The 20,112-nt window shown below is 55.1% G+C and overlaps 1 protein-coding gene across 8 annotated transcripts in view; it reads left to right on the forward strand.

The window, feature by feature from the left end:
- The window catches only part of TBC1D14 (TBC1 domain family member 14), a 103,371-nt gene extending 84,980 nt beyond the window's left edge, over positions 1–18,391 (forward strand). For all 8 annotated transcript variants that reach the window (XM_043448366.1, XM_043448372.1, XM_043448371.1 and 5 more), the window contains 3 exons: positions 522–631; positions 11,985–12,243; positions 15,889–18,391. In XM_043448366.1, coding sequence (XP_043304301.1) covers positions 522–631; positions 11,985–12,243; positions 15,889–15,954 — 435 coding nt within the window. In that variant the 3' untranslated portion in view covers positions 15,955–18,391. The remainder of the gene's footprint in view (positions 1–521; positions 632–11,984; positions 12,244–15,888) is intronic.
- Positions 18,392–20,112: the final 1,721 nt, after the last annotated feature.

A 20,112-nucleotide genomic window follows, 5' to 3' on the forward strand; every position in this document is an offset into this window, starting at 1 on the left:
CCTGGTTCTTAGAGAAGAATGAGCCGTCAGGAGTCAGCCTTTGCTGTGGGTCAGGGCGTGAGTTCGAGGCCACACCTTGAACGCACATGAGGCGCCCTCGTTAGGCAAGTTATGTACCTGCTCTGCAGAAGGAAAGGGCAGCCCGCTCCAGTGTTCTTGCCTGGAGAATCCCACGCACAGAGGAGCCTGGTGGGCTTCCGTCCATGGGGTCACAAAGAGTCGGACTTGACTAAGTGACTGGAACTTTCTCTAACACTCTGGGTTTCAGTTCTGTTTTGTACAAGTTGAAGAAAGGATAAGGTGTGGTCAGTCACAGTGACATTACAGGAGGTTAGAGATTGTGCTGTTTACAAATCGCCTGTTCAGTGCCTGGTGTAGGGTTACCAGGAAAGATACGTGAGCAGTTTACATACGAAGATGATTGTTGCATTCTAGAGGCGTTAAGTGTACTGACTTTCTCTGTAGATTGGAAACGTGTGCTGATAATGTATTTATTAGTGTATTTCACATCTTCTCCCCAGATGTTGACGTACTTTGCTGCATTTGAGGTATTCTTTGAAGAAAACTTGCCGAAATTATTTGCTCATTTCAAGAAAAACAATTTAACTCCAGACATCTACCTAATTGATTGGTAAGACTATATTTTTGTGCGTTTTGAGAGTGTTTTCTCATGTCTGTGCCCCCATCTTTCATTCCTCACTGCTGGCTTCTTTCGGGGCCCAGCTGGCCCCTACCTCCTGCTTTATAGTCTCCCTTCCATCCTGAGCCCGAGCCGCCCTGTGTTCACAGCCTGGGCTGCGGGTCATCGGCTAGGCTCTGATCCTCTCTTGACGCCACGTGACTCTCACTGCTCCTTCAGAACTCCCTCCAGGGGAGGAAGATGCCTTGGGCCTCTGTGTTTTCAACATGCCCTTTATCCGTTCCTCCCCGAGACATTGCTCAGCCCCCGGCCCGTACAGGCTCTCTGCTGGGGTCGAGGGCAGGCTCTGCACTTTACGCCCGGAGCTCCCGCTTGGAGGAGCGCCCGCGCCTGGACCCTGGGCCGTGCAGCCTGTGGGGGCATCAGGGCCCATGGGGGCGACCCAGAGCTGGAGCCAAGGCCTGCCAAGAGCATGCGTGCTCTGGGATCAACAGGCCGTGGCTGGTGGGGTGGGGACGTGGGAGCCTCCTGCAAAGGGCCAGACGGCAGGCATGAGCTCCGGTGGAGTGGGGATGTGGGAGCCTCCCGCAAAGGGCCGAGAGCGGCAGGTGCGAGCTCCGGTGGAGTGGGGACATGGGAGCTTCCCGCAAAGGGCGAGGGCGGCAGGTGTGAGCTCCAGCGGCCAAGTCAGGGGTCGTGGATGCCAAGCTGAGGGCCTCAGACAGGAGTCCAGGGGCCAGCGGGAGCGGCTGGCGGCTTCCACTTGGGGCGAGAATGGCGCCAGGTTCCGCCCAGAAGCGAGTTTCTGGTTCCCTGGGCGGCAGGGGAACCTGGAGGCAGAGACGGTGAAGGGGAAAGAATGGGGCTTGAGCTGAGGCCGCAGAAGTGGGTGGAGGGCTGGGAGGGGGAGGCGCTGGCTGGAGGCTGTGGCCCCGGGGCATCCTGTGGCTGTGAGGGGTGCCGGGTTTGGCAAGACGGAGAGCGGAGCTGGTGTTGGACACTTTGGTTTTAGGGTACCTGTTCGATATCGAAGTAGACGTATACGAGGTTCCAGAGAGCTCCTGTTGGAGCCTAGACCAGGAGGTCTTCGTGCAGGGTGGATTGGTTGTCTGAGGAGAGGCTGGAAAGGCTGGGGTGTCCCCCACCTGGTGCCAGGTGAGGAGGCCAGGGCACCCGGGGATCCGGGAGAGGTGTCTCGGGTCCTGGAATCCCGCCTGAGCCCCGGCCGCTCCCGTTACGTCCCTGTGGCCCGAGCACGGCCGGGGAGCCTCCCTAAGCCTGTGGCCTCGTCTGTCCACCCAGACGACTGGCCTCTGAGGGCCCTGTACGGGGGCACCAGCCTTGCGAAGGCGCCTCTGCAGAAGGAGGTGTCTCTGGGCTGAGAGGCCATTTGGGTTCCTGCACCGACGTGCGTGGTGAGTCCACAACTGCTGGGAGCACACAGTGGGCTTGGCTTTCCTCTGTGCTCACTTGTTTCAGGAGGCAAAGGCTCACCTCTAGAGGTAAAGGCCAAGTGTCTTCCGAACGAGGCCCCGCTGTTTAAGTAAAGCTGATTTGTCTGCTTCCCTGGGAGCGAGCCTGTGGGATGCTTAGCATTCGTTGCTTCTGTCCTGACCCTGAGACTGTTCCAACTCTGCTGAATTCATGCCGGGGACGAGGGTATGGAGGTCGGGGCTGGTGTCACTGGGGATCAGTCCAGACGTGAGGCCACAAAGCCGCTGCTGCTGGGGGGCTGGGCTGCCCTGTCTGGGAGTGTTTGGGGCCAGGATTAAAGGTCACCTCTGTTTAACCAGCAAATGATTTCTCCTCTCTGTGAACACTCAACTTTTGGACAGGCTGTCCTGCTGCACGCCTGTTTGTGCACCTGTGCTGTGGGATTTGACTGTGAACCCTGACCTCGAAGATACCCAGGCCTGGGGCCCGTGACCTCTGGGGGACGGTGTCAATTGAGGGTCATGTGGGACCGGATTCTTCAGCTTTGACCTTTCTGCTTAGGCCTCTGAGTTAGATTCTTAGGATTCCAGGCTCACAAGGAACTCTGGAAAACACTGTCTGGGAATAGTGTCTCTCAAGCTTATTTTTACCCTGACTTGCAAAAGTAAATCAGTAGTGTATTGTGACGCAGTGTGTGGCCGTGTGTTTGGAGCAATACAAGATAATGTATGTGACAAACAGTTTTAAGAAACAATTCTTACTAGCTTTTACTATGTTGGTGCTGCTCCAGGCTGATGGTATCTCAGAGCAGCGGTCAGTGACGGTCATGATGGGCAGCATGAGGAGCGCTGTCATGCAGGGAGCGTCTCTGCTTCGTTCCGGGCTGATGGGGGAGAGGGGCCCAGGCCACGGGGACTTGCGTCTGTTGGCTTCAGCGCTTCTCACGGGATCTCATTCATCTAACCCTTAGAACTAATCTAGCCCTGGGAGCGAATTTTAAGACCTCTGTTTGACACGTGAGGAAATGGAGGCTCCGCGAGGCAGAGTGACCTGCCTGAGGTCGTTGGCTCGCTGGATGGCAGCGCCGGCGTTCGAGCTCAGCGCCAGCTCCAGAGCCTGCGTGCTTCCCCTCGGAGTGGGTTGAGTCTGAGGAATTTCTTAGCAAGGCAGCATACCCCGTGCAGAGGGCCCCAGAGCTGCAGTCGATGCGCTGATGAGCGTGGGTAGCGAGGGTCGGACTCATGGGTGGTGAATGTGGAGCAGAGCGCCAGGTGTCTGGGTGCAGGACCGCTCCGAGGACTCCTCCCCTTAGACCTTTGTGACGCGATGTGCTTGGAGCCTGAGGCCCCGTGGATGCTCGTGGTGCCTGGATGAGGCCTCTCTCGGTGCTGGGGCTTGGCTGCTTCCCAGAGTAAGGACCACGGGATCCCTTCTGTGTTTGTAGTCCCAGCGCAGGGCTGGGTGCACAGGAAGTCGCTAGTAGGTATTTAAGTTGATCTGAGCCCAGGAATCCACGCAGTGCACATCTGCGCGCGGCCCGCGGGGCCCAGGCGCTCGGTTCGGTGCTCGCCGTCAGGTGGGAGCTCAGAGCGGGAGCAGAGTGGGCAGGAAGCCCAGGGAAGGGGCGGGCGCCGCTCAGGACCTGCCCCGGAGGCTGGTGTTTCGGAGACAGCGCTGCTCTGTTGCATCTCCACAGCGCCCGGAGCAGGGCCCTTTTAGCACAGAGGGAGCCAGCGAGGCCCCTCCCACAGCGGGCGGTCCAGCTGGCTCACTCCCCTGCTTGTTCTGCTGCTTCTGTGTCCCAGCCCCTTCCCAGGCCACGCGTGCTCCCTGGCGGCGGGGCTGCCTGAGGCACACACGCCTGTGCACGCCTGTGTCTGCAGAGGGTGCGGGTCGCTGCCCCACCCTCACCCCCACCCCTGTCCCGCTGCACGGCTGTGGCCCCTGCAGTTTGGCTGCTGAGTGCCCTGAGTGAGCCGTGGGGGTGCTCACGGGAGACCTGTCTGCCCGCCAGGAGCTGTCTAGGACTTGCTCCTTCTTCCTTCCCGGGGCACTCTCTCCACCCCCTAATTATAGCATTAGTTTTATAAGACGTGGTCTTGCCCAGTCTGAGAGCCCCTCTTCCAGAACCCCCTCTCTCTCTGCTCCCTGCAGCAGTTGGGGGCTTCCCTTCATGAGAACACCCCTGCTTCTCGCTGCCTCCACAGTACCCAGCGTGGTCAGTCTCCTCAGTGACCCCAGTGCCCGGCCCCATGCTGGGCTCGGAGTCCTGGACCCAGTGATGTACCCACTCCCGAGGGGCCCCTTCCTCAGGTCTGAGATGCACGGAGTCCAGCCTGAGGCTCACGTGGGTGCCTGCCTCCCCCCGTGTTCGGGGCTGCCGTCTGCCCAGCGCTGCAGAGACTTCACAGTAGAGACTCAGATTCACTCGCTGAGGCCGTCCTCCTGGCAGAGATCTTAGCCCGTGTGCTCGTCTCTCCTCTCTGCTCACACAGACACAGAGGGGCCGAGTTGGGTCTCGCCCTCCGTGCCCGGCTTCCTACAGAGTTTTGAGTGTCCAGACCATCAGATGTCCATGTTTTGTAGAAGGACTGACTTGCGGTCGGTTAACTCGTCAAAATATTTCCCACCGCTGTCAAACGTTAGTTATTAGGAGGCGTGGGTAAGTTTTGTAATAAATAATCCTGAATTAATGAGATAATTAAGCAGAACATTCTGTATCCTGATTAATGTTTCTTGAACGTTTGGTGGTACTTGGAGATCCTGTCATCATGCTGAGTCTCTACCTTAAAGGCAGGTTGGGGTGAAATTACTGATGGAAGAGTTTCGTTTCCATGGCATCCAGCATCCCTTTCACTCATAGCTTCTACTTTCCTGTTTGGGGTCTGCCTAAAAATTCCTCCAGAGCAGAGTTGTCTCGCTGAGCTCCAGGGGTCTAAGTCCCATCTGGCATCCCATGTGGGGGCCTCCTCAGTGTGTGTGTGGAGGGCGGGAAGAGGGTTCGGAGCCTGAGAGTGGGGGACCTTCAGGCGGAAGGACCCACATAGCCTGTGGTCACTGGCCCACCCACCCCCACCTGGCGGATGACGGAGCCTGGGTGCTGAGGCAGGGTTCACATTGCTTACCTGTTGTCTGCTCAGGGCTGGCGCCGAAGGTGGAAACACCTGTGGGCTCAAATTGGAGGGTGCTCTGGGGGCTCAGAGGTGGTTCTCTCTGCTTGCTTCCAGGATTGTCGGGGGAAGAGTTGGGCTTGTTAATTACATTTGAGTGCAGGCTTATATAAAACTACCTTCAGTTTTTAAATGAATGCGGTTCTCTGTTGGGTGTTTCATGTTGTTTTATTTAATCGCATAGAATCTAAGGAGGCTGAGTAGTTACCTAGCAGTGTCTACATTGCTCGTCTGAATTTTTAGGGCACTGGGAGCACTGTGGTGGGTAGGGCTGAGGTTCAGGGCCGCTTCCCAAGCCAGCGCTGGGGACGGAGGCTCCTTCGTAGGAGCCAGTCAGGGAGGAATGCTCTGGGCACAGCTGGACATCGATGGCATCAGGCCCTGAAGGTCCAGGTCTCCAGCGGTGTCTTCTCGGTGAGGACACCACATGGTGACGTCTTCCCTTCGTGGTGGTGTTCAGTCACCAAGTCGTGTCTGACTCTGACCCCATGGACTGCAGCACGCCAGGCTCCCCTGTCCTTTACCGTATCCTGAGTTTGCTCAGGCTCACATCCATTCAGGCAATGATGCCATTCAACCATCTCATCCTCTGTCATCCCCTTCTCCTCCTGCTTTCAATCTTTCCCAGCATCAGGGTCTTTTCCAATAAGTCAGCTCTTCACATCAGGTGGCCAAAGTACTGGAGCTTCAGCGTCAGCATCAGTCCTTCCATTGAATATTCAGGGTTGATTTCCTTTGGGACTGACTGGTTTGATCCTTTTCCTCTTTTACCTCAGGCTAAAACCTGTGTTTCTGCATCCTCCTTTCTTTGTGATTTCCTCACCTGTGGTTTTTCCAGTGGTCATGATGGATGTGAGAGTTGGACCACAAAGAAGGCCGAGTGCTGAAGAATTGATGCTTTTGAACTGTGGTGTTGGAAAAGACTCGAGAGTCCCTTGAACTGCAAGGAGATCCAAGCAGTCAATTCTAAAGGAAATCAGTCCCGAATATTCATTGGATGGATTGATGCTGAAGCTCCAATACTTTGGCCACCTGATGCAAAGAGCCAACTCATTGGAAAAGACCCTGATGCTGGGTGGGATTGAAGGCGGGAGGAGAAGGGGACGACAGAGGATGAGATGGTTGGATGGCATCACAGACTCAATGGACATGAGTTTGAGCAGGCTCCGGGAGTTGGTGATGGACAGGGAAGCCTGGCGTGCTGCAGTCCATGGGGTCGCAGAGAGTCGGACTCGACCGAGTGAGCGACCACCACCAGCACCTGTGAAGTGGAGATGGAGACGGAGCTCCCTCAGGGGTGGCCGTGGCTGACCCGGGGGCGTGTGGAGCAGCGCCCGGCCCGGGGGCGTGTGCTCCTCGTGGGCTCCGTGAGCAGCGCAGGGCGGTGGCGGTTCTCCCAGCATCGACTTCTGAGAGGCAGCTTCTGCCTCCCGGCCTGGCTTCCCTGTCTCCCTGCCCTGGCCTGCTCCCTGTTTGCAGGCCAGCAATTAGGCTAGGCATGGCCATTGGAAATGTGAAGCCTTGACGGGAAAAAGGAAACAAAAAACGAAATTGTTCTGTTCCTCTTACGTATATTATGGGGGAAATAGAGACACACAATTTGTCTTTGTTGTCTTTTATGCGCCTTTAGCCACTTTATTAGTTTAGCAATATAGAAAGACCTTTTTTTTGAATTAGTTGAATTGGTACCTGAAGCCGTCATTTTAAAAATAATTTTATTTTGTTGCTGGTGCTGGGTCTTCCTTGCCGCACAGGCTTTCATCCAGTTGTGGTGGGTGGGGATGCTCCCTGGTTGCGGCGTGGGGCTTCTCGTGGTGGTGGTGTTTCAGACTGCAGGCTCCAGGCCCCAAGGGCTTCAGTCGTTGTGGTTCCTAGGCTCAGTCGTGGTGGTTTCTGGGCTCTTCGGCGCAGGCTCAATAGTTCTGATGAACTGTCAGAAATGTTGCTCTTTTACTTAGCTCTTAGCTGCTTAGTTACTTCGAGGCGTGGTCGTCCCATTCCAGGGATTGCACCTGTGTCTCCTGCGTTGGCCGCCGCGCCTCCAGGGCAGCCCTGAAGCTGTCATCTTTTGATGCCCAGTGCAGTAATGTGCAGTCGTCCCGGGAAGCACAGCACACCTGTCTGGCGGGTGAGAAGTCCTGGGTTCCTGCTTCCCCGGTCGATGGCTGTTGTGAGACAGACGTATGAGGCGCCGTGTGAGCAGCTGACGGGAGAGGCCCGGCCCAGCCCAGGGGCAGGAAGCAGCCTTCCTGGGAGGGCCGTCTAGGCTGAGCTGTGGTGAGGGGACACGTTGTCAGGGGAAAACTTTCACATGTTTTTCTTTAAAAGGCACATTTTATTTAAGATACGGTAAGATTCAAGGCCTTAATGATTCCATTTCAGTACCTGTAGATAGTAAATGACACCGTGTATGACACAATTTATAGCTTTCCACATGAACTCCAAGCTTGGTGATCAGGTCTCAGTCCTGTTTTGACTTTTCAGCAGCATTTGACATTCTTCACTCTGTGATTCCAGAATGTTTCTTTTATCTGGTACCATCTATATACAAAGTGTCGCCAGCCCCAGAGCCCTCTTCTGAACTTCAGATTGATTGATGTATCCAGCTGGATGTCCAGTGACTTGAGCTCAGGTCCAAACCAGAGGTCCCACAGCTCACCCGTGGAGTTGGCACCGCAGACCCGTCTGTCGCATTTCCTGTGAGACGCATCCATGTTCGTTCTGCTCCGGCGGCCCCCTCTGCCCTGGCCACCCCCTCTGCTCCGGCCGCCCCTCCGCCCCCTCTGCTCCGGCTGCCCCCTCTGCTCCGGCTGCCCCCTCTGCTCTGGCCGCCCCCTGTGCTGCAGTCCTGTGCCGAGCTGCCTGGTGGGTTCAGTGGCCGCCCTGGCGAGGCCTGCATTCCCCTGCAAGAGCGTCTCAGCACAGTGACCGGGCCCCTCCGCTGTTCAGCCCCTTCGCTAGTTTCTGTCTCATGTAGAAGGAAACCTGCAGGCCCTGCAGCGGCCTCTAAGGCCCCGGTCCCCACAGGCATCCTCACGGGTTCTCCCTTTGGCTGTTAGGGCTTCAAGCCCAGTGGCCTCTGGGCCCATCAGCGGATGCGCTGGGTTACCTCTGCCTCCGAGCTGAGAGCTCTCTGTGCTGTCTGGGGCTTCCCTGACCCCTTCTCCCGCCTCGGCTTCCTCCTCGCGGCTTTGCGGAAGTGGCGCTTTTCAGGCACGTGCTCACCCTGACCGTCCTGTTCACACACCCAGACTGGCAGTCCCTGCCTCCCACCCTGCTTTTTATCTGAATCCACATCTGACGTTCTGTGCGCTTCATTCAGCCTTTCCACCCACGAGGGCAGGGAAAGCTGTCTATTCTGTTGGATTCTGCGTATTCTCACCACAAAGAACAGTGACTGGCGTAGAGCAGGCTTTAAAAGCCGTTTATGATGTGTGGCTTAGAATCAGCAGGGCTCAGATCTCAAGAGCTGCTTGTGGAGCGATGGGGGATGGTCAGCAGGATCGAGCAGGTGGGCATCACAAGCCTTCAGGGTGGCGTTGCTTTGCAGGGGTGGCGGGGGAGGACTGGGCTTGGCTGTACTTATCTTAAGTTCATCCTAAGTTCAGTGTGAGTTTTTGCACTTTGAACAGTTTCTGCACCACAAATGCTACCTGCAAATAATCTTTATTTGCCAACTCAGTAAGGCAGATGGTTGCTAACAGCTTGACTGGTGAATTCTTGTGAATTTTTTAAAAAATGTAAATTGAGGGACCTCCCTGGTGGTCCAGTGGTTAAGGCTTTGCGCTCCCAATGCAGAGGGCTCAGGTTTGATACCTGGTTGGGGAGCTAAGCTCCCACACACCATGTGGCCAAAAAATAAAGTTAATAAAAAAAAGTATTTATTAAAAAGTGTTAGTTGAAGAGGATTAGGTTGATTGTACTTCTGAGTTCATGGAAAACTAGTCACTATTTCACATGAATCTTCTCTTGTTTGTCTATAGTTACTCTTTTTATCCCTTCCTTTTTCCATTCAGTAAACAATACTTCTAATGTGTTTAAAATGTATCTTTTTTGTATACATTTTTTTTGTTGTTGTTGTTCTTGAAAATGCTTGACTACATTTTATTTATTGCTGTGGTTTAATCGTGTCCAGCTCTTTTCGACCCCATGGACTGTAGCCCTCCAGGCTCCTCTGTCCATGGGGTTTCCCAGGCAAGAATACTGGAGTGGGTTGCCATTTCCTTTTCCTTTTTTGTATACATTTTAAAAAATTATAACAATAAATAGCACTAGAACTACTACTGTCTGCCAGGTGAGTGTGGCACTCTTGATTGTTGGAACATCAGCTTCACAATGTATCTGAGGCAGTTTACAAAGACCACACACAAATCTGAACTGAAGAATATTGTGTTAGAGAAAGTTCTTCTGTTGTTTCTCTCTCTCTTTGCCTGTAGCCACTCAATTTTACCAGGCTTTTTTTTTTTTTTGCTTAAGTCTACTATACTTTTAAGATGTAAAGGTGTGATTTTCACCTGTGAATCGGCAGGTAAGTAGTATTGCAGATTAGGTCACTTGCTTTTCATTTTTTAAAAATAAAATGTCCTCTAGAGTTGAGAATGTTCAGGTTGGGATTTGAAACAAAGATCTCTTAGCTCTCTCTCAAACTGTTTTCTAGACCAAGTGATGAGGTGGTTTTCTGTTTTTTGAGACAGTAAGATGCTCAGGCAGAAGGTTTGTTATGACTTTAAAGGTAAGGGGTCCTCCTTGCCTTTGCCTGAGGGCACATGGCCCACTCTGGACTTCCAGGGCACGTGTTCAGGGTCTAGTTCTTTTACTATTGGTGGCAGGAGCTGCAGTGATTTTTCTCAGACCTCTGTGTCCTTGTTCTGGCATCTGATTTGAAATCTAATTTTTTATACCTTTCTTGAATCTCTTGAGTTTTAAAGCACTGACAAGGAATGGCCCTGAAGGTTTGTTGTTCAGTTGTGTCCAACTCTTTGCAACCCTATGGACTACAGCATGCCAGGCCTCCCTGTCCATCATCAACTCCTGGAGTTTGCTCAAACTCACGTCCTTTGAGTCGGTGATGCCATCCAACCATCTCATCCTGTCGTCCCCTTCTCCTGCCTTCAATCTTTCCCAGCATCAGGGTCTTTTCCAATGAGTCAGTTCTTCCCATCAGGTGGCCAGAGTATTGGAGCTTCAGCATCAGTCCCTCCAATGAATATTCAGGTTTGATTTCCTTTAGGATTGACTAGTTGGATCTCCTTGCAGTCCATGAGACTCTCAAGAGTCTTCTCCAGCACCGCAGTTCAAAAGCATCAATTCTTTGGCGCTCAGCCTTCTTTGTGGTCCAGCTCTCACGTCCATACATGACTGCTGGAAAAGCCATAGCTTTGACTAGACGGAGCTTTGTCAGCCAAGTACTGAGTGCTATGGGGTCTTGGTGTGTTGAATGCTCTGCCTTCACTGCATGCCTGTTCCCCAGGTCCTGGAGGAAAGGCTGTTCCTGGGGCAGAGCACCCTTCCAGGGATGAGGGTGGAGTTCACACCCTGGAGGTCTTGGCAGGCAGAGAGCCTTGCAGCTTGTGAGCAGACTTGCCAGCGTGGTGTAGACCCCGCTGCAGGAGAGAGTCCTGCCTTAAAGGCTGGGTGACAGGCCCTCCCGACCACGGCGGCCTGCAGCCCGAGCGCAGCCCCTGCGTTCAGGTGCCTTCGGCCCTTGCGTGTTTTGGGGTCAGCGTGGGCACTAAGGGAATGCTGCAGCCTGTGGGAAAGTGATTTCCCAGGAGCAGTGAGGGTTGTCTGGTGGGAAGGCAGCGAGACCCGCTCCCGGACACCTGTGACATCCTGGAGTGGGCTGGGAGCTTGCGGACACTGGTGTGCATGGAGATGCCAGATGCTGTGTCCCATGTAGGGTGGGGATGCGGGGCTCCCCGCCGGGGGGCGGCATCCAAGGGGAGGGTGGGGGCAGACAGCACGGTCCTCAGAGCCTCGGAGTGGAGGGGAGCCCAGGTGGGTGGGCATGTCTGTCTGGGTGTGGGGTCAGGAGATGCCTCGGATACGGCCCCAGGCGGCGGGAGGACTGCTCCACACAGTCAGCCTGGACTCACCTACCTGTTGACGTGCTCTGGTCACCCGGGACTGTGTGTGGTGATTTGAATTGTGATTGTCACAGTTTTTTAAGGGAATGCATATCTGTGTTTTGCTTACTGTTTTCACCTGGTGGTTTTAAATATAAGATCAGTTTCTTGTAGTCCACTGTCAGACTTACCTGGAAAATGTTCCTCTCTTCCTTTTGTGACCCCTGCTGGGAGGAAGGTGTACAGTGCTCCTCAGAGGTCGGGTGCGCGCGTGTCGATTCAGTTCTACATTTCCGTTCACTGTTTTTATTTCCCACCAATCTAAGCTCTGCCTGCCGTATTAACGTCTAGTGCCTGCCTCAGAGTAATGATAAGCACATAGTAGGTTCGAGATAAACATGTTGCATGCAGAAGGACCTGCTGTCTAATTCAGAAACTGTCCGTTGTTTGAGATTCTTTGTGAAAGCTGATCATGCTGTTTTAGAAAATGTTTAAATTGACCTTCAGTGTGAATGCAGGCCTAGAGCTCCACACCTCACCGCCACCCCACCCTACTGCCCCCCCCAGGACATTAAGTGTGAAAGGGCCTAAACTCAGGTGCACCGGAGAGAATCGGCCCTGAGCCAGGGCTCCGCCATGGTCCCTCTGGGATCTGACGCCCCCTCTCTCCCCCAGGATCTTTACTCTCTACAGCAAGTCCCTGCCCCTCGACCTGGCCTGCCGGGTCTGGGATGTGTTCTGCCGCGATGGGGAAGAGTTCCTGTTCCGCACGGCCCTGGGCCTCCTCAGGCTATTCCAGGATGTCCTGACCAGGATGGACTTCATTCACGTGGCACAGTTCCTCACGCGGCTGCCTGAGGACCTGCCTGCTGAGGAGTTCTTTGCTTCCATCGCCAGCATTCAGATGCAGAGTCGAAACAAGAAGTGGGCTCAGGTGAGTGGGCTTTTGTTCCCTACCCCCTGTCTGGTTGAGGAAGCGGCTTCTATGGAGCGCCCCGTGAGGAACCGGCCGTCTGGAAGGTGCCCTGGGTTTGGGGCCTGGCTCTGCCACAGGCGGTCTTGGGCAGTCGTTCCCTCTTTGGGTCTCCGTTGAGGGAAGGAGCTGGAGAAGAAGAACCTCCCCACCTCTCCTCCAGGGGCTTCCCAGGTGGCTCAGATGGTAAAGAACCTGCCTGCCAGTGCAGGAGACGTGGGTTTGATCTCTGGGTTGGGAGGATCCTCTGAAGAAGGAAAGGGCAAGCTACTCCAATATTTTTGCCTGGAGAATCCCATGGACAGAGGAGCCTGGCAGGTACAGTCCACGGGATCGCAAAGAGGCAGACATGACTGGGCGAGTGAGCAACAGTGGCAGCACCCTCCTGCACTGACGTCGGAGTCAGACCCTCTGGTTTGCCAGGAGCACAGGCCCTCTGCCTGGCAGTCTTCTGTAAAGCAAGCTTCCCCCGCTTTTTAAATCCCAGAGACAGAGAGCCAAGGGGGCTGACCTGTCACTATCTCACCGACAGAGGAGGCCCAGAGAGGGGCCGTGAGTCCTCAGCAGTTGTAGAGGGGAGGGGGGTGGGGAGGGGGGAGGGAAAGGGGGGAGGGAAGGTGGGGGGAGGCGGGGGGGGGGGAGAGGAGGGCTTCCCCGGACGTGTTGCTGGGGCTGCTGGGGCTCCGGCAGCTGCTCTCAGGGCTGCCCAGCCGAGCGCTCGGGAGCGCGTCCTCCTGGGCCCACCTCTCCCAGGCCTCCCCTCCGGACTTCCCTCCAGGTGTTTGACCCTGTGGCGTTGGTCTGGTGTTGTCTGTTCGTAGTCTTTATCACATAAAAGGGAAAACAGAACTCCCGGCCTCTGGGCGCTGTGTATGCCCAGTTTGCCTGAGCGTCAAGTCCTGGGGGGAGGCTTGTCCTTGCCATATAGTGCTTGTTCCTGATTTATGGGGTTTTTTTATTAGTGGAAGATTTACAGTACATTCAAAATAGAAGAAAAGAGAATAACCAACCCCATGTGCCTGTCAAGTATCCAGTCAACTTTCAGATTTCTGTTTTCAGACATCAGCAGTAGCGTTGTCCTTTGCTTAAATCAAGATCTAGATAAGGCCTACACGTTGTAATTGGATGAAAAGTCTTTGACACCTTCTTTTAATGTATAGGGTTACTCCTCCTTTCCACTGCTCCCTTCCCCCTCTATCTATTGAAGAAACGAGGTCACGTCCAGTAGCAGTTCTCACAGTCTGGGTTTTGCTGCTTCTGTCTCTGTCGTGGTGTTCGTCATGGTCCTTCTCTGTTTCCTGTAAATTGACAGACCTGGAGGCTCGAGGAGGGTCCCAGTTTTTACGTTTGACCAGATTACTTCACAGGTGATCTGATTCTCTTTCTCTGATCTTAGTGGCCTACTTATTTTTGTAACAGCTTTAATAATTTACCATAAACCTCACCCTTTTTAGAGTAAACAATTCAGTGCCTATTTATTTGTTACCCAGAGAGGGTTCCCTCTGCCCTGGGCCCTTCAGTCTCTGCCCCCCCACCCCCAAGCTGGTCCTGCCTCACCTCCTGTGATGCTCTCTGGCTGGTGGACTTCCTTCCTGTCTGGGTCTTTAGGGAGAGCGCAGCTGCCGGCCGGCCCTGGGGTGATACCGTGACAGGCTCCCCTGGCCTCACCGGCCGGGGGCGGGGAGCGCTGCTCTGTGCTGAGTGTGCTGTGAACTACGTTCCTGAAATGAATGCATATTCAGTTTATGAAAAGGGGTGAGGTACTGATTCATCGACAGTACGGGTGCACCTTCAGAACACTACATGAGGTGAGAAAGCCAGACCCTGAAGACCACACACTGCGTGGTCCCGTTATTCCTGGGCAGTTTCAGAAGGGGAGCTGCAGAGACTAGACGCGGTGAGTGGCGCAGGGCTGTGACAGCCGGAGGGCAGGGCTCACTCTTGCCCCAATGACGATGTCCTGAAATGGGCTGTGCCGAGGGCCGCACATCATCTGTGAGTGTCCTAAAAGCCGTTGGACGCATGAAGTGGGTGAATTTTATGTGTGGTATGTGAATTATGTCTCAGTAAGCTGTTAAAGAAAATAGGAACCTGAGCTCCTGTGTGAGGAGGACTGGCTGTATAATTATCAGGGATCTGGTGAGAGGAAAGACGAGCCTTTCTCTGATTAAGAAATAAATGGGCAACACAGAACGAAGGTATGGGGCCTCGCGTTCAGAATTAGTGTCCAGGGTTTGAGGATGGTGATGGCAGAGCGCTGGGCTGGGCAGGGCCTCTGAGTGGGGGTCCCCGCCAGACCGCACAGGTGCACGCCCGCCTGCGCGTGAGTGTACTCTGGAGTCTCCTAGGACTTGCACCGATGCTCTAAAGTGTCTTCAGAGAGCCAGGGCCCTTCCTGATGACCATGCCCGTCACTCAGCCATTGCTGCCTTGGCTTTTCATCGCGCACGCTGTGGTCTGCTGACCTCCCTTTGTGTTTCACTGGTCCTCCCCCACCCCCGTCCCACACCCGCAGAGACACGCACAGACAGACGGGTTGAATCCAGATCTGTCACTCTGCTTCTTGCATTTGAGGTGAAAATTGCCGGTTAAGACCAGGTCAGAGGTTGTTAGGTAGTAGGACGTCCTCTGGTAGTGGGGCGGTAGTAGGAGTTGGCCTGACCGAGCGCCTGGCAGTGAGTCTGTAGTTACAGGCCCCGCGGGAACGGTGGTTTGTGCTTCAGGTTAAGATCCTGCTGAGCTTTACCAAACAGTTAAGCGGTTGTGTTTGGCTGGGCATCTCACCCACTCAGGGGAAGACAGGGGGGGCTTTGACCTGCCATTAGCCCTTCTGTGCCATTTATTTGAAACTCTCATGCAGTGTTTCTGCTTTACCCCCCTGTAATTTGTACTTTGCCTAAAGTGGTCCAGTGCTGGGCCCAAGGAGTTTCAGGAACTGGTGCTCTGGAGATCCCCTTGGTTCCGAAATGAGACCCATGTAAGTGTGGATCCGTGTGAGCGGTGTGGCTTTTAGCGGGTCGCTCATGTGTCTGCCGCGCCCTGCCTTCCACGTTGTGCCAGTTACGTGGCTGCTTTGTGGGTGGTGCCTGGCAGTGCTCTGCATGGCTGCAGTAAATGGACCCGTCTTGTCCCTGCTGTTAAGCAATCAGAGTGGAATGCCATGTTTTTAAAAATAAAGGTGTTAACTTAGAGCTCAGAGCAGCAAGGAGAAGGGAGCTAGGTTGCCCTGGGGACACTCAGGGAGGCCTGTTGGGGAGCTGGTATCTCCCGGACCTTGGAAGGATTGCTCGTTCCCTGGTGAGGAGAGAGGGACAGGGCAGAGGGCACATGAGCCTTCTGGAGCAGGAAGCCTGGCTTCGCTGGTGGGGCACGCGGGGGCTGGAGCCAGACTGGAAGGGGCAGAGCCCGGTAGCCCTGCAGCTGGTGCCCGGAGGGAAGCCCCTGGGCTAACGTCCTAGCCCAGAGAGTGTGTGACCTGGGCTCCGTGGTAGGAAGGTGAGTCTGGAGGAGTGTGGAGGTGGACCGGAGTGGCCGCCGGGGGGGCTGTGAGGACCTGTGTCCGTGTGTGTTGTCCGTTGCCCACCGGTGTCTCCCTGTGATTGCCAGGTGCTGACTGCCTTGCAGAAGGACAGCAGGGAGATGGAGAAAGGAAGCCCGTCTCTGCGGCATTGACAAGGCAGGTGGACTCGCACTCGGCTGGGAAGCAGGCTCCACGCGGCACCTGTGTGGCCTCAGGCGGATGCCCTGGCAGCTCCGGAGGACGGGCTGTTTCCACGTTTGATCCCTAATGCTGGAGTTGGCCTTAAACACAACACAACAAACAAAAAACACTTTTAAAGAATTAAACCAAGGCTAAGCCTTAAGAAGCTCAGTGGAATGATGACCATGGCTAACCACTGCGTATTCTGCATGGTTTAAAAACAGGCCAGTGGCGAATTCCCTCCCCTCATTTCAGCAAAAGTTAATTAAATTGTAATGCTTTTATGTCAACTACCAGAAAGTACATTACAATTTTTTGTTAGCCAAGGTGCATGAGAAATGTTATTTGGGAGACCTCAGAGATGTCATTGGCTCATATCTACAGATTTTAGTCGAAAAGGGACTGCTGATTTTAGTTGCCGAGGTAATCCTTCCAGAGCTGCAGGTCTTGTTTTTAAAGCCCGCCTACCAAAGACAGCATGACAGGAAGACGGGCTCTCGGAGGACAGCCGCTGACTGGTGCGGTGGGCTCCCCGGAACACACACGATCTGACCTTCAGGCTGACCTTTTACCACGTTGCCTTGACGAAATTCCAGCACCGGGGCTGACAGCGCGTGCTCAGGTTCCGGGGGCCTCGCTGTCCCGGAGCCTGCACCCCCGTTTGTCCGGCAGCGGCGGCTCACACAGACCCTGCGACAGTAGCGATGGGCTTTCGTGCGCAGCCGGTCTCTTTGAGCCCGGCCCCTGCCTGCCCGCTGGTTTCGGAGGAGGCCGGGCCAGCACGCTTGGGGCGGGGCCGCGCTTGACCCTGCCTCACACTGTCGACTCACTGACAGGACGGCCCGGCCCCGTGAGGAGCGGGGCGCGAGCAGCACGCGTCCAGCGGCCCAATTACCTTGGCAGGAATTCTCAGCGTCCCTGCTGGCAGCCTCGGCCCCCCCCCCCCCAATTCGCCACCTTTTTGTCCCAGCTTTTCCTTGACTGATTTGGCGAACTTGGCTTTAAGAGCTTTGGTTATCTGAATTCAGAGACGTGAAGACCGTCGGCATGGAGAAGTCCAAAGGACAGCCCCGTCCCCATGGACACGGCTCCCACGTGCGCGCGCCCAGGCGCACCGGTCTCCAGAGTGCTCGGGAGGCCAGGCCCACGCCACTTGCCGCCCAGCCGCCCTTCTCAGCCATACGTCCGCCCTCGGGGTGGAGCCTAACCACAGCGTTACTTTTATAGGTTTTTCTCCACCTGCCATGCCTGCCGATGACTTCAGGTACAAAGCAAGTTGCCGAGCCGGTGGTCGGTCCTCATGCCCTCCACCCTGGCTCTATCCCACATGTCCTTTCCCCCCTCGTGTTCCTGGCTGAACTCCCCGGGGAGCTTGCAGAGCATCCCCCACCACTTCTTGCCTCGGCCTTGAATCGCCGACCTGCCTGACCCCTTGGAGGAGGCCTTCTGTCTCCACCGAGCTCCGGGGCAGCCGTTCCCAGACTCCGTGAGGGGCTGAGCGTAACTGGGCCGGGGCGGGCCTGGAAACGGGCTGCCGGCCCCTTCACGCCCTTCCTCGCAGACGTACATGGTCTCCTCCCATGACGTGGGCTTTCTGTTCATGAAAGATGTATATATTTTCTTACTGTACATAAAGACGTTCCCGAAGTGGTGACAGAAAGCGATGCAGCCGGGGCCACAGGCAGTTGCTGCGAATACGTTTGTGCGCCTCCACGTGCCATCAGCCCCCCCAGCCCTCAACGTGGCTGTCAGACGGTTCGACGTAAATCTCTTCGGATAGCACCGTATATGCATTGAGTTTTTAAGCAGGATTTCAGGCCATTCTGCAACACTTCCAGATCTGTAGTTTAGAGGAAGTTTTCGTGACCTGTTCAGGGACCACGCAGGCTCTCTGCTGGCTGATGTGTCCACCTCGGAGTCTGGGAAGTTCGAGGTCCCAGTCCAAGGTTGCTCAGCCACTTGCCACAGAGGGCAGAGGGCTGCCAGACAGCACAGGGCTGCGCTTCTCTGCTTGCCGTTCTGGTTTCGGAAAACCGGAAGCAGAGTTGAAACGCAGCTCCCTCTTGGGAAGTTGGCCCTCTCCACTTCCAGTGCCACTGATGTTCAGAAAGTGAGATGTCAGGGTTGGGGCCTCTGCGGCTGGCACCTTAGAGTCGGTTGCCGTGTCCCCACCAGTCACTGAAATCCCATCTACAACAACGTTCACTTTAAAGGGTACTTTTTAACTGCTCCGTTTTTGACTATTTTAAATAGTTTGCTGATAGAAAACTCCTGATAACACTTGCTACATATCATGTTTTAATTGCTTGTACAGTTAACCTTTAATTTTATTTAGGAAAGTGTATCAAACTAGGGCTTTTTGAATTGTAAATATGTGGTTTTATTAAATAAAAGTCATGTAAAATTGTTGCTTATGTTCACTGCCATTTGGTTTCAAGTTTAGAGTTCTCACCCCAAAGTATGGTAAAGTTTGACTTTGAGCATCGTGCTATTTGGATATTTTCAAATGCAGTTACTTACTAGTCTCAGTTAAATAAAAGAGGTGGTTCGGTTACTGTGATTTGGTCCGGGGATCGGAAGGAAGGTTAGTGCCACCCCCCTTCCAGGCTGAGGGGAGCCCCAGGCTTGCTGCCCCTTGAGCCTGATCGCCTGCAGCTTTAGCCCCTGGTCCCCTGGCCCACGGCGCCTGCTCCGCTCACCTGCTCACACTCCCCACCCCCTGTGCCTGCCACCCGTCCTAGCAGGGCGTCAGGTTCTCCGGGCCAGCTGCTAGGCTCTTTCCCTGACCCTGAGTCTGCCGGGTGCCCTGCGGTGTCCGCGGGCACCCGTGGCCCCTCGCCGTCTGGGGGGCGGAGACCAGCGGTGCTACCCCACCGCGGGGGCAGTGAGCGTGACGTGGTCCACCAGGTCCCGGAGCCGGGCAGAGAGATGGACGCTCACGTTGCTGGTGTGTGTGCCCGTCCTTCCGTTCTCAGGCGCCCGGCTTCTGGGCCGTTTGCTCTGAAGTCTCTGCGCCCCGCACGGTGCTCAGAAACAGCGCCCTCCCTCTCCACGGGCAGCCTGCCCCAGGGCTCCGGGCCACTGCCCTGTGGTCTCCACCCTCTGCAGGCTGAGGCTGGTGGAGGGTTATCGAGGGTTGACAGCTGGGGGTTCGCTCACTGCTCCGCCCACGCCAGGCCTGGGGCTCAGTCTCCAGGATGACTTCATTTATCTCCGCAGCAGCTCTGTCGCGGCCGTGTCGGAGGCGTGGCTCAGAAGCGATCTGCTTTGGGCCCCTCCGGCTGTGTGGTGGCAGAGTGGGGACTCAGACTCTGGCCCGAGGCTCCCCAGAGAACATGTTGCTCTGGGGCTTCTGACCTCTGCTCTGAGGAGGCAGAGCCGTGCCTGATGGCTGGCCCTGAAGGGTGACCCCTGGCCAACTGTGGCAAGGGTGGAAGTTGGGGAGTGTTTTCCCAAGAGAAACTAGGGGCCTGACAGGTCAAAGACAACCACCCCCTGAAGTGTGCAGCCTGCCAAGAAGGCAAGAGAGGGAAGGAGGTGCTGCACCAGCAGGGCCGGGAGGCGGGCGCCCCCCAGCCAGGCCTTGGGGTGAGCTCTGGGTCACCAGGAGGAGCACAGGAGGGGTGTGGCCGGCAGAGGGAAGCCTTAGAGCCAGGTCCTCAGACGGGACACAGTAGAAGTCGTCTCCTGGGGTCCCTTTCATCCATAGCATCTGCATGCTTCATCACCCTAAGACCATCTCAGAGTTTAAAACAAACTAGTATTGGGGGTGGATGCACTCTCTTTTTATAAAAGACACCCTTCCCAGGTGGCTCAGTGGGTAAAGAATCTTCTGGAAATGCAGGAGGCACAGATTCGATCCCTGGGTCAGGAAGATCTTCTGGAGAAGGAAGTGGCAACCCTCTCCAGTCTTCTTGCTTGGAGAATCCTGTGGACAGAGGAGCCTGGCGGGCTACAGTCTGTGGGGTCACAAAGAGTCGGAGACCACTGAAGCGACTGAGCAAGCATGCACGCCTGACTAGTGGTAAAAATCTAAATTATGACTGCAGACGAACTTACACGAAAAGAAAAGCATGTATTTCCACTGAGGAACTAAAAAATTTCACATGTGCTGTCATCCAAAAATGGTT

Source organism: Cervus canadensis, chromosome 26, assembly GCF_019320065.1.
Source record: "Cervus canadensis isolate Bull #8, Minnesota chromosome 26, ASM1932006v1, whole genome shotgun sequence".
NCBI lineage: Eukaryota > Metazoa > Chordata > Mammalia > Artiodactyla > Cervidae > Cervus > Cervus canadensis.